At 38.1% G+C, this 12,335-nt stretch overlaps 1 protein-coding gene and 2 long non-coding RNA genes across 3 annotated transcripts; 1 reads left to right on the top strand and 2 right to left on the bottom strand.

The window, feature by feature from the left end:
• Positions 1-401: 401 nt before the first annotated feature.
• Positions 402-1,082, bottom strand: LOC138407699 (uncharacterized). The gene is made up of 2 exons (XR_011241032.1): positions 995-1,082; positions 402-764 (listed from the first exon to the last, which is right to left on the bottom strand). It is a non-coding gene; the product is annotated as an uncharacterized lncRNA (long non-coding RNA).
• Positions 1,083-1,187: 105 nt separating this feature from the next.
• Positions 1,188-3,317, top strand: LOC138407696 (flagellar attachment zone protein 1-like). The gene is made up of 2 exons (XM_069524878.1): positions 1,188-1,355; positions 1,581-3,317. Exons 1-2 carry the CDS (start codon positions 1,329-1,331, stop codon positions 2,790-2,792), a joined length of 1,239 nt encoding a protein of 412 aa, XP_069380979.1. The 5' UTR covers positions 1,188-1,328; the 3' UTR covers positions 2,793-3,317.
• A 4,469-nt stretch (positions 3,318-7,786) lies between these two features.
• On the bottom strand, positions 7,787-11,558 carry LOC109646454 (uncharacterized). The gene is made up of 3 exons (XR_011240966.1): positions 11,492-11,558; positions 8,760-8,903; positions 7,787-8,552 (listed from the first exon to the last, which is right to left on the bottom strand). It is a non-coding gene; the product is annotated as an uncharacterized lncRNA (long non-coding RNA).
• Between the last annotated feature and the right edge of the window lie 777 nt (positions 11,559-12,335).

The raw sequence follows: 12,335 nt of genomic DNA, 5'->3' as shown, positions 1-12,335 counted from the left end.
TACAAAGTTCTTTCAGGAAACTGAACACCCTGTCAACTAGTAAAAAATCATTTGAGAAATCATATAAATGATGCACAGACTATGGTGAAGAAGAGATTTCTGAGTCAGAGGACGAGACCAAACTGATTTAAATCTAAAGACAAACAAATGACACAGTAAAATCAATTAAAACATTAAATGTGTATTTAAAGGTTCAGTGTGTAGAATTTTGTGATATCTTGTGGTGAAGTGTCATGTTGCAGCTGAACACCCCTCACCTCACCCTCCCCTTCCGAACATTAAAAATAACCTGTGGTAGCCTTCAGTTGTAATAAAAACTCACAAGCTGTTTAGATTGTCTAGTTTGGACGACTGTAAAAAACATGGTGGCCTCCGTAGAGAGGACCCCCCCGATGTAAATATAAAGTATTGAAATCTACTTTATTTAAATATAAAGGGCATTTTTTGGGGTAAAGAAAACTACAATTCAAACAATTTAGATGAAATGAACTAGTCCAAACATCAAGAGGATTATTCTAGATAGAATTTCTGCCAATAGATCCCTTTTACCTAAATCTTACACACTGGACCTTTAACAATAATTACAATAATAAATAAAATGTATAAAAACATTGAATCAAATTTTTAAATTATAATATACATTAGCTGAACAATTCCTAAAATGAACAGCTCTGACAACTGAAATGAAATAAAAAACACTCCTCATGAACTGGAAGAAAGAACCAAACTCAACGTGGACGACATCTGCCTTGACCAGTCGGTGACTGGAGAAAAAATGGGGGGGTGGAAAAGATGAGAGAGAGAAAGAGAATAGTAGATGCAAATATGTTATTAATGACAGCATTAATGACAGCAATGTATATAATAATTATGATGATGATGACATTATTGTTGTCTTTCATGTTTATTTTCTTGTTTTCATTTGGCCTCTTAGTGAAGGACTTTGTAACAACTGTTTTCAAAGGTGCTTTATGAATAAAGTGATTATATTTACATGTCAAATTCATGTTGCAGTCAACCCTACATGTCTCTACACTTTGCAAAGAAACGCAATATCTTTCAACTGCTTTTTACAAAAGCACTTCATAGAGTGTGAACTTGTTTCAGTCCAGTTGAGATCAAAGCCAGAACAGATCATAGCCAATTAACTTCTATAAAAAGGAGAAACATTTCTCAGCAGAATCAGACTCTACGACCATTAGTAGAAGACAGCTGCATGCGAATCTTCTCTTTGACAACGTCCCTAAATCGCCAAAGACAACTGTCAGTAGACCAGCGCTTCACGGCAAAAATACTTTGTTACATTGGATCACCTGCGTTTATCCAACATGAATAAGAATTGCTCTAGAAACAAAGTAAGTTTTGTTTTCAGCTGGAGAGACTTCTGGTTAAACTGTACTTTTGTACCTCATGAAGAAACAATTATCTTTTATTTCTTCATCTTACTTTACAGTAGTTTTGCAGACTTTAAAAGCAGACATGTGTAAATGACTAAAATGTATTAATAATCTGTCTGAATATATCTGAACTTAGAATGGGACTGTGTTTTTACCTGTTACATGTATATTTGTGTCTTTCAGTCAAAGACTCAGCTGAATGCTGAAAACACTGCTCTGCAAAAGAAGTCTGCAAAGTTTGAAGAGAGAGCTGTAGTGTACAGTATTGTGAATTATAATTATGCAATACTGACTGAAGAAAACACAGCTCTGAGGAAGGAGGCAGCACAAAACACTGCTCTGGCTTCAGAAATCACTGCTCTGGAAAAGCAGGCTGCAGAAAATCTGACGAAGGAGACAACACAAAAGGCTGCAACGTTTGAAGAGAAAGCTGCATTGTACAGTATTCTGAGAAGGAAGATTGATGATAATAATGCAGCTCTGACTAAAGAAAACACAGCTGTGAGGAAGGAGGCAGCAAAAATCACTGCTCTGGCTGCAGAAATCACTGCTCTGGCTGCAGAAATACCTGCTCAGGCTGCAGAAAACGCTGCACTGAAAGAGCAGGCTGCAGAAAATGCTGCTCTACCTGCAGAAATCACTGCTCTGGTTGCAGAAAATACTGCACTGAAAGAGCAGGCTGCAGAAAGTGCTACTTTAGCTGCAGAAAACGCTGCTCTGGTTGCAGAAAATACTGCACTGAAAGAGCAGGCTGCAGAAAGTGCTAGTTTAGCTGCAGAAAACACTGCTCTGGTTGCAGAAAATACTGCACTGAAAGAGCAGGCTGCAGAAAGTGCTACTTTAGCTGCAGAAAACACTGCTCTGGTTGCAGAAAATACTGCACTGAAAGAGCAGGCTGCAGAAATTGTTACTTTAGCTGCAGAAAACACTGCTCTGGTTGCAGAAAACACTGCACTGAAAGTGCAGGCTGCAGAAAATGCTACTCTACCTGCAGAAAACACTGCTCTGGCTGCAGAAAACACTGCACTGAAAGAGCAGGTTGCAGAAAGTGCTGCTTTAGCTGCAGAAAACACTGCTCTGGCTAAAGAAAAAACTGCTCTGGCTGCAGAAAACACTGCACTGAAAGAGCAGTCTGCAGAAAATGCTGCTCTACCTGCAGAAAACACTGCTCTGGTTGCAGAAATCACTGCTCTGGCAGAAGAAAACACTGCACTGAAAAAGCAGGCGGCAGAAAATCTGACGAAGGAGGCAACACAAAAGGCTGCACAGTTACAGCAGGAAAAACTACATAGAGAAAGCAGGCTGCAGAAAATGCTGCTCTGGCTGCAGAAAAAACTGCATAGAGATAGCAGGCTGCAGAAACCTCTGCTATGGCTGCAGAAAAAACTGCAGTAAAAAAGCAGTTGTATTATTTTGATTTTAAAGGTCCAATGTGTAGTATTTTGTGATATCTAGTGGTAAATTATCATGTTGCAGCTGAATACTCACCTCTTTCTATTACTCACCTCTTTCTATACCTTCTCTGTTTCTACTCACAGCAAAATGTTCTTTTTCTCTTCATGCTAATTTATCTTTAATAGCTGAAGATACTTCTTTTAGTTTAAGTCATGGTTTGTGACATATTGAATAAGATATTTCTGTCTAAACTTCTTATGTTTTATTTAAGTGGAAAAAATGATCCAACACTTGATAAAAATAAAAACATTAGAGCAGAAACATGACTAAGAGAAATTTTGTTTTATTACAAAGTTCTTTCAGGAAACTGAACACCCTGTCAACTAGTAAAAAATCATTTGAGAAATCATATAAATGATGCACAGACTATGGTGAAGAAGAGATTTCTGAGTCAGAGGACGTGACCAAACTGATTTAAATCTAAAGACAAACAAATGACACAGTAAAATCAATTAAAACATTAAATGTGTATTTAAAGGTTCAGTGTGTAGAATTTTGTGATATCTTGTGGTGAAGTGTCATGTTGCAGCTGAACACCCCTCACCTCACCCTCCCCTTCCGAACATTAAAAATAACCTGTGGTAGCCTTCAGTTGTAATAAAAACTCACAAGCTGTTTAGATTGTCTAGTTTGGACGACTGTAAAAAACATGGTGGCCTCCGTAGAGAGGACCCCCCCGATGTAAATATAAAGTATTGAAATCTACTTTATTTAAATATAAAGGGCATTTTTTGGGGTAAAGAAAACTACAATTCAAACAATTTAGATGAAATGAACTAGTCCAAACATCAAGAGGATTATTCTAGATAGAATTTCTGCCAATAGATCCCTTTTACCTAAATCTTACACACTGGACCTTTAACAATAATTACAATAATAAATAAAATGTATAAAAACATTGAATCAAATTTTTAAATTATAATATACATTAGCTCAACAATTCCCAAAATGAACAGCTCTGACAACTGAAATGAAATAAAAAACACTCCTCATGAACTGGAAGAAAGAACCAAACTCAACGTGGACGACATCTGCCTTGACCAGTCGGTGACTGGAGAAAAAATGGGGGGGGGGGGGGGGGGGGGGGGGCTGGATGGAAAAGACGAGAGAGAGAAAGAGAATAGTAGATGCAAATATGTTATTAACGATAGCAGCAACAATTTATGTTATAATAATGTAAGGTTAAGAAGTGAAGTTAATTTATATTTGACAGCTGTAAGGCTCAGAAGTTTAATTTACATTAGTTAACTATTTACATATTTATGTTACACATTTATTATTTACATGTTTAAATATTTAAAAGTGCATCTTTTAGACATTTAAGATTAAGTCTGTTGAATCTGCCTTTCTGATTCCCTCAAGTTCACCTTAATTGAAGACCTAGCTTCTGATTGGTTAGTTCAGTCACGTGAGTAGTGCGAAGCAGGAAGTGAAAAATGTTAAGAAGTGTGGAATCGAGTAAAGTGCTGCTTGAGAAAGTTATCCGTCGTCATCCTGCTGTTCCTAATAAAGAGTGATCCAACCACCACACATCCAACCCTCACGTAACACTTGTTTCAGTCCAGTTCAGATCAAAGCCAGAACAGGTTAGAGCCAATTAACTTATATATAAAGGAGAAACATTTCTCAGCAGAATCAGACTCTACGACCATTAGAAGATGACAGCTGCGTGAGAATCTTCTCTTTGACAACGTCCTTAAAACGTCACAGACAACTGTCAGTAGACCAGTGCTTCACGGCCAAAATACTTTAAAACAACTTTGTTACATTGGATCACCTGTGTTTATCCAACACGAAGAAGAATTGCTCTACAGACAAAGTTTTGTTTTCAGCTGGAGAGACTTCAGGTTAAACTTTACTTTCATACCTCATGAAGACACAATTATCTTTTATTTCTTCATCTTACTTTACAGTAGTTTTACAGACTTTAAAAGCAGTCATGTGTAAATGACTAAAATGTATTAATAATCTGTCTGAATATATCTGAACTGAGGATGGGACTGTGTTTTTACCTGCTACATGTTTATTCTTGACTTTCAGTCGCTGAGTGAGCTGACTGCAGAAAACACTGCTCTGACTGCAGAAAACACTGCTCTGGCTGCAGAAAACACTGCACTGAAAGAGCAAGCTGCAGAAAATGCTGCTCTGGCTGCAGAAAACACTGCTCTGCAAAAGAAGGCTGCAAAGTTTGAAGAGAGAGCTGCAGTGTACAGTATTCTGAGAAGGAAGGTGGATGATAATAATGCAGCTCTGACTGAACAAAACACAGCTGTGAGGAAGGAGGCAGCAGAAATCACTGCTCCGGCTGCAGAAATCACTGCACTGAAAGAGCAGGCTGCAGAGAATGCTGCCGGATGAGATTAGGCTTGCAAACTCAATACCGATCTTTAAATCACTGCTCAAAACTTATTTTTATAGGAAAGCATTTCTAACATGCGACCTTTAATTACTTGCACCACAATAATGACACTTACAGAGTTCACGTATGATGTTCTTGAAGTCCCTCTCCCTTCCCCTGACCCCACCACCCCATCTCTCTCTCTATTGTACTCCCTAATTGCCACCCACCTCCTCTTTCCCCATTTTTCTCCACTCACCCCAACCGGTCGAGGCAGATTACCCACACTGAGTCTGGTTCTGCCAGAGGTTTCTCCCAGCTAAAGAGGAAGTTTTTCTCTCTCCACAGTCGTCAAAGAGCTTGCTCATTGTGGGATCTGTTGGGTTTAATCTCTTTATATACAGTCTATGGGTTTAATATGACAGATTCTGACTCTGCTTCCTATGACAGTAGGTATTTAGTTCAATTTAGTTTAAAAACAAATAATAATGATGTCTTATCTATCGAGGGGGCCACATGGCTTTCATAGCACTGCCATACAAGCCAGTAGCCAGTCAGATTTACTTTTGGCCTCTCTCAATGTTTTTGTGATTAATAGGCTGAAATACTTGATTACAACAAGGTACAACTGAATTTTTTTTATTATTATTACGACCACCAGTTTTAAAGAGCTCAAATGTGATGGTTAAACTCTTCTAGTCATGGATTTGATTATTTTTCCTGTGAAGCACTTTGTAACTTTGTTTAGATAAGTGCTATAAAATTCAGTTATTATTATTATAACTTGCTCTACGCTACCAAGATGGTGAATGTTGAGGGTGAGAGATATGTGGTGCAGGTTTTTATTGTGTCCTGCATGTTGCTCTACATATTAGTAAATGTAAGAAACATGTTGCTGGCTGAGTGTATTTCAGGTTTACATGAGTTTAAATCACATTAGGATTAGTTTGTTTGAAATATGTTATGTGGGATGTGAATGAGGGAATTGAGCACATGGCACATAGAGGAATTGCAGTAGTGTTAAAAACCTTGGTCCATTAGACTAGTACATATTTTCTTTCAAGTGAATATTACAAGGAGGAAAATGCACAAATATCCTCACTGTTACCATTGTCTGGCTGAAATCTTCTACACTCATGCTTACTAAGTTGACAGGGAGAGCAATGGAAAAACATTTTTTTCCCAGAAATCCTTGCAAACAAAAAGCAAGGGAGAATTTCCAGAAGAGGCAGAACACTCGTAACCACAGGTAATATGTTTCTCATGGTGGTGCATTCAGCGAGAAAGGAAAATGCCTTTGGTCAAGCCGAGCTATTTATTCTGTGCCTGGAAACAGTTGAAGAACAACATAAGCATTCTCAACAAAGGATAGCACGACCTAATGCTGCTGCCTGTTTTCCTCTGTCTGTGGCGACCATATCCTCCCTCGACGTGGGGGCACAACTGGAGCTCAAAGAGCCACACAATAGGCACACTGAGCCCAGGGAGAACTTTTCAACTCAAAAGCTATGTAAAAAATCCAACCAAAACAAGGGACACGGCTAAGTTAATCCTTAAAAGTTTCAATTTCACTGTGGGTAAGCTCATGGAAAGAAACAAAAACACTGCCAGCTCTGTTGTTTGGATTTGCAGGACGCGGTGCACACGAATACCCACTCACATGTACTTACACTGTAGTTTATACACACACCCACACACACACTTGCCAGAGTACCCACAGTGAACTCTGTCCGCTGACTCGCTTCAAGCTCGGGAGGAGGTCCAGGTTTTCGGACCGGCAGGGAACAGATTGTGGTGGTCTGGATCTTTTCGAGCGCTGGATTTTCAACCCACAGCCCTCTCCTTGTTTACTATGGTACTGGATTAGAGGGTTACACACACACACGCACGCACGCACGCACGCACGCACGCACGCTCAATTGCAGGGATAAGATAAGTCTAATTTATTTTTTCCTTCATTATTACCTCCCTCTTTTTCTCCACATTGATGTAATATGTTTATGAAATGTCATAATCTCTACAACTCCTCTTTCAACATCAACATGTTGACACATTCTGATTTACTGCAGCATGATGCACTTTTCTTAAAACCCAATCAGTTTGCTTAGGAGAGATGGGAAATAAAGATAACGATAATAATTCAACATGTTTTTAGTTAAAATACTAAGTGTAAATTAAACATTTAAAATTCACTGTGGGATTTTCCACCAGCAAACATTGTTGATTGTTATAATCCTGCGACAATAACAAACATTTACTCTGTACTTAAGAGTGAGCCCAGGTGATAAAGGAATAAACCGGAACCACACATTGCTGTGCCAAAATTATTTTATTTACAATAAATTAAAGCAATAGGGGGTTAAATGCAGGTCACAGCAAAATAGGGATGAAGGTAACTGTGGCAGACAATTCCCCTATTTTGACAAAAAGTTTAGGATTCACTACAACAACAAGGGAAAGAGTCCATAGCTACCTTTAGCCTTGTTTAGCTTGTTAGCATTCAAATATTTGATAATCAGCTGTGAACAAATACAACCGAGGATGATGAGTCAAAGCTGAGGGTGCTGAGACAAGGTTTTATGTAACGACGTTATATTAAATGAGAGAACAGCAAACTAGCATATCACGCTGGTGCATCATAGTACCTACTCAGCTGTGGACAGTTCACACACTGAACACGTTTTTTCCTTATGAATAAAACTTTTATTTGGTGCTCAAGAAAAGTCAGAGTGTCTGCTCCAAATCATAGTAGCAGTCCAACTCATAATTGTCAAGACAGCCTCACAGTGGTCCTGGAGGAAAAGTCAGGAAAACACCAAAGTCTGCAGGATTCATCCTCAGGGGACCACAAATTTGTTTCTCAAATTTTTATAGCAAATCATCAAACACATGAGATATTTCAGTGAATTCAAGCACTTGTTTTACTGGAGAGGTTGTATTTAGAAAAGATTATTTGTCTGGCACCTCCTGTCTCTAAAGTGTTGACAGAGAGAGCTGCCATTTGTTAATCTTTCAGCAGTTCTGCATGTGTGACTTAATCTTGACTGATGACAGAAGGAAATGTATTTCTCTGGAACTTGGAGACTTTTGTGTGGAACATTCTGCCTCTAGGAAAGTTTCCTGGAGCCAGGAAGAATTAATTAATAAAAAAGTCAACTGTCACATCGTTTTAAGTGATTGTCACTTGTTTTTTTCTCTCTCCTTCTGTTCCTCCTTTCCCTGGCCGTTTGTGTTATGTAACGTTCATCCAGAGTTATGAAGATGTGTGCATGTGGGTGCGTGTGAGAGTCATTGCTGCCATATTTTCATATTGTCTGAAGCTTCCTGATGTAATCGGCCAAATCGGTGTCTGAAAAAAGAGCCTGGAAACAATAGGTAGGGGTCAGACAGGTTGAGGGAAAACTGTTTGAGGAACAATGTTATCAGCAGACCTGGTAATAAAATCCTGATGGTGTGGAAAGGTACAAGCCTTTTGAGTAAAGAAAGCCTTCCGCTATCCTAGTTTCACCTGAACTTTCTATTAGAAGAATGTATTGGCTTGTCACTCATGACTGCATGAACAATTTTACCTTCTCCATCTGTCAGCCACGATAACTCCTGATGTGACAGCTTGTGGCAGTCTTCTGACAGGGTTTATTTGTGCTGCCTTGCAGGTGGATGTCGAGAGGGATCAAGACCAGCAAGTACACTGACTCACTCCCTTTTTTTTACCCCTAAAAAAAACAACAAAAAACAAGTTGGGAAGTTTTATTTCATATCTGAAAATACCATTGGCCAGATTCCCCTGAAGCCCCATCATTGGGGTCAAAATTCAAATTTGTTCAATAGGCTACTTTGATTGGTATCTTCCAGAACTGAACTCCATGTTTAGTGCATAGACAGACTGCATATAAAGATAGACGATGCATCATCATTTGCTCCCACTGTGCAAAAATAAAGCCAAAATATCTCAGATATTGTGATGCCATCTTGTTCTTCAGACATCATTTGAAGTCAGAGTCTGTTACTCTGAAGTGAAGCCATGACACTGAGGTCCCACCTATACACATGCTCAACCAATCACAAGTCTCAGCTCTCATTCATCATGGTTTTATAGAATCAAATAAGCAAACACATTTTCAGAAAAATTAGCAAGAACATGACATTGTGAGCGATAATGACTCAAAATTCTAGAAACCATTCCAAACCAAGTGAGAAATTGTCTTCGACAAACCAAGTACATGAAGAAAGATTTGAAGTTGCCACCGGAGCAGCAGTTTCAGTTTATACAACCCTGTTTTCTGAGCCTGAAACAAGAAGACAGCAACGCCTGCCGCCCTGGGACAGCTGCAAAAGCATCTCTGTTATCCCAAAGAAAAAGTGTAACCTTACAAGAAACACAACATTCCTCTGGGCCATTTTGTGCCAAACTAAAGTGCATTTAATATTTGCGTTAGATAAAGGAGCAAAATAATAAACTCGATCTCATTGGGGTTTGGTGCTTTGAACTGCAGCGTAATAAGTCCCTACATGTGTAAACAACAGGATTTCTGGAGCTTTCACACAAGCTTACCCTCACCCAGGTTCATACTTGACACACTGGGAAATATCAAATTAAATGAGCTTCTTAAGAAAAGAAAAAAATGATAAATAAATAGCTGTATTATTACTCAGGGCTGTTGTGGCTAATAGCAGACCCCCCTTTTAAAAAATATACAGTGAACATGATGCTCCTCATGGTGAGCAGCTGAAGGGTTTTACAGTCAGCCTCCCCCCATGGTGTTACCAGGAGAAAACTTTAAATTTTGGCTGTGTCCAAAATCATTCACTAATCACTATATGGTGAGTTTGCCATTTTGTAGTTCTGTAGTTTGTATGTCCAAATGTTTAGTGAGCTTTTTTCATATCCTACATAATGCACTCATTGTTTCCCATAATGCATCATGAAAAATAGTGTACAACCAATCAAGCAATATGTACAATCATTCTTTACAACGTGTAAATTAAACATTTAAAATTCACTGTGGGATTTTCCACCAGCAAACATTGTTGATTGTCATAATCCTGCGACAATCAAACATTTACTCTACTTAAGAGTGAGTCCAGGTGATAAAGGAATAAACCAGAACCACACATTGCTGTGCCAAAATTATTTCATTTAATTGGGGGTTAAATGCAGGTCACAGCAAAATAGGGATGAAGACAAATTCTACAAATAACACAAAAACCCAATTTATTAAATGAACAAACCTAAAATAAGCAGTATGGCCAGGTAAAACAGTATCAAAATATGTCTGCAAATTATGAATAAACCACCAGTACATAATGTGAAACAATTCAAAGCTTAGGCAACCACACTTTAACAGACATGGAGAACTGCAACTGAACCACTCAGTAACCTTTAACACTACAGGAAAACAAGCATACCCCCCCCGCCCCAGATTAGCAAATGGCACATAAGACTCTAATAAAATGGACGGGGGGGAAAAAAACTGTGTTCGGTTCTTCCTATTGTGTCTTTGTTTGAAAAGTATATTGATAAAACAGCCATAAATTAAAAAGGGATTGACAGGTTTAATTTGCAGGTGAAACTGCTTAAATGCATTTATGGCAAGTATTAAAATTACCAGAGGACAAGGCATCATTGTAATGAATACGATCAGGCCTCACAGGATTATCACATTTGTTCATAGAAAAAAAATATAGGTCATCATAGGTAAAATAATCAACACCATTTATACATCCATGTCCATCCCAGCATTTAAATCCACACATATTCGAAAAAATCTGTTTAAAAGCATTTCCATTATGTTTAAGCACCTTGTTAAGGCTGACAGGCCTAAACAACTACTTCAAGCATTAATCCCTCACCAAACATGTGCACACTTAAAGTTACAGTGTGTAGAATTTAGTGATATCAGTGTTGAAATTGCATGTTGCAGCTGAACACCCCTCATCCTATCCTTCCAAACATGAAAAAGAAACTGTCGTGGCCTTTAATTGTCACAAAACTCAAAAGGTGCTTTGTTTGTCCAGTCTGGACTAATGTAAAAAAACATGGCGGCCTCCATAGAGAGGACCTTCTCGATGTAAATATAAAGCATTTAAATATAAAGGACCTTTTCTGGCATAAAGAAAACTACAATTCATACAATTTAGATGAAACGAACTAGTGAAAACATCATGGGGATTATTCTACATTAAATGTCTGCAAATAGTTCCCTTTCACCTAAATCTTACACACTGGACCATTAACACATTTAAATTTAACATATCTTTTGTTCTACAGTTTCACTTTAAGTCATGATTTTAAACACAACACCGAATAAAACACCAAACCAAAGCTGACCTCATGTGTGTCTCCGTGCAGGAAGAAAGGCCAGGTGAGGGTCCCACCCCCTTTTATAGTCTCCACCCCTTTTCCTGGTTTGGTGGACTTCCTGTTACCCCTCCTTCCACTCAAGTATAGTTTGAGAAATCTACTACTACTCCACTACTATCGAAAAACCTTTACTAGTTCCCTTGCAATTTCAGGTTGTTCTACAAAACATAATCACCAAACAAATTGTGGTCTATAATTCAATTTCATTTAATTGGTTTATTTGACAGGGACAATGCTCATTAATCAACATCAGGATGACTGTATATGAGACTTATAGTCAACACATGCAAGCAATATATACAGATTCAGATACGATGCATAACAATAAGGAACAACACAGCATATAAGACAAAGCAAAGCAAGTTAAAACCAACAAAGACAAACTGCAGTCAAGCAGCAAAAGTCTCCAGGCAGTCAGTAGTCTAATGTGCACACTCTGATTATCAATAAGCCATTCCTTCAGCTGACCAGTAAAAGAACAATAAGGACTTTATTAGACTTTTGAAATCCCTGGGGAGAGATTTCACAAGCTATTAAAATTAATTTTGTGTAAAAGTAATTAAAATTGAATTAGCCCCACCTTTACCAGCTTCATTAATTAGATACATAATAATCGAATAATATAATTTAGATTATTATGAAACACAACATCCTGCATATTGAATACTTTTAGTTTTGGTTCTTTCCAGGCCAACACGTTTGAAAGAATAACCCTTAGAATAAACTGTGTTTACACTGTGCTATTCCCTTGAGTAATTCTTCCATCACTGCTGAATCATAAAAA

Source organism: Paralichthys olivaceus, chromosome 5, assembly GCF_024713975.1.
Source record: "Paralichthys olivaceus isolate ysfri-2021 chromosome 5, ASM2471397v2, whole genome shotgun sequence".
NCBI classification, from domain to species: Eukaryota; Metazoa; Chordata; class Actinopteri; order Pleuronectiformes; family Paralichthyidae; genus Paralichthys; species Paralichthys olivaceus.
This window is presented reverse-complemented; position numbering and strand designations above follow the sequence as displayed.

Bases quoted from the DNA above. Each gene is read 5' to 3' on its own strand.
- LOC138407696 (XM_069524878.1), top strand. From the start codon at position 1,329: ATGAATAAGAATTGCTCTAGAAACAAA. The intron at 1,356-1,580 runs GTAAGTTTTGTT...TGTGTCTTTCAG, and splicing joins AGAATTGCTCTAGAAACAAA to TCAAAGACTCAGCTGAATGC.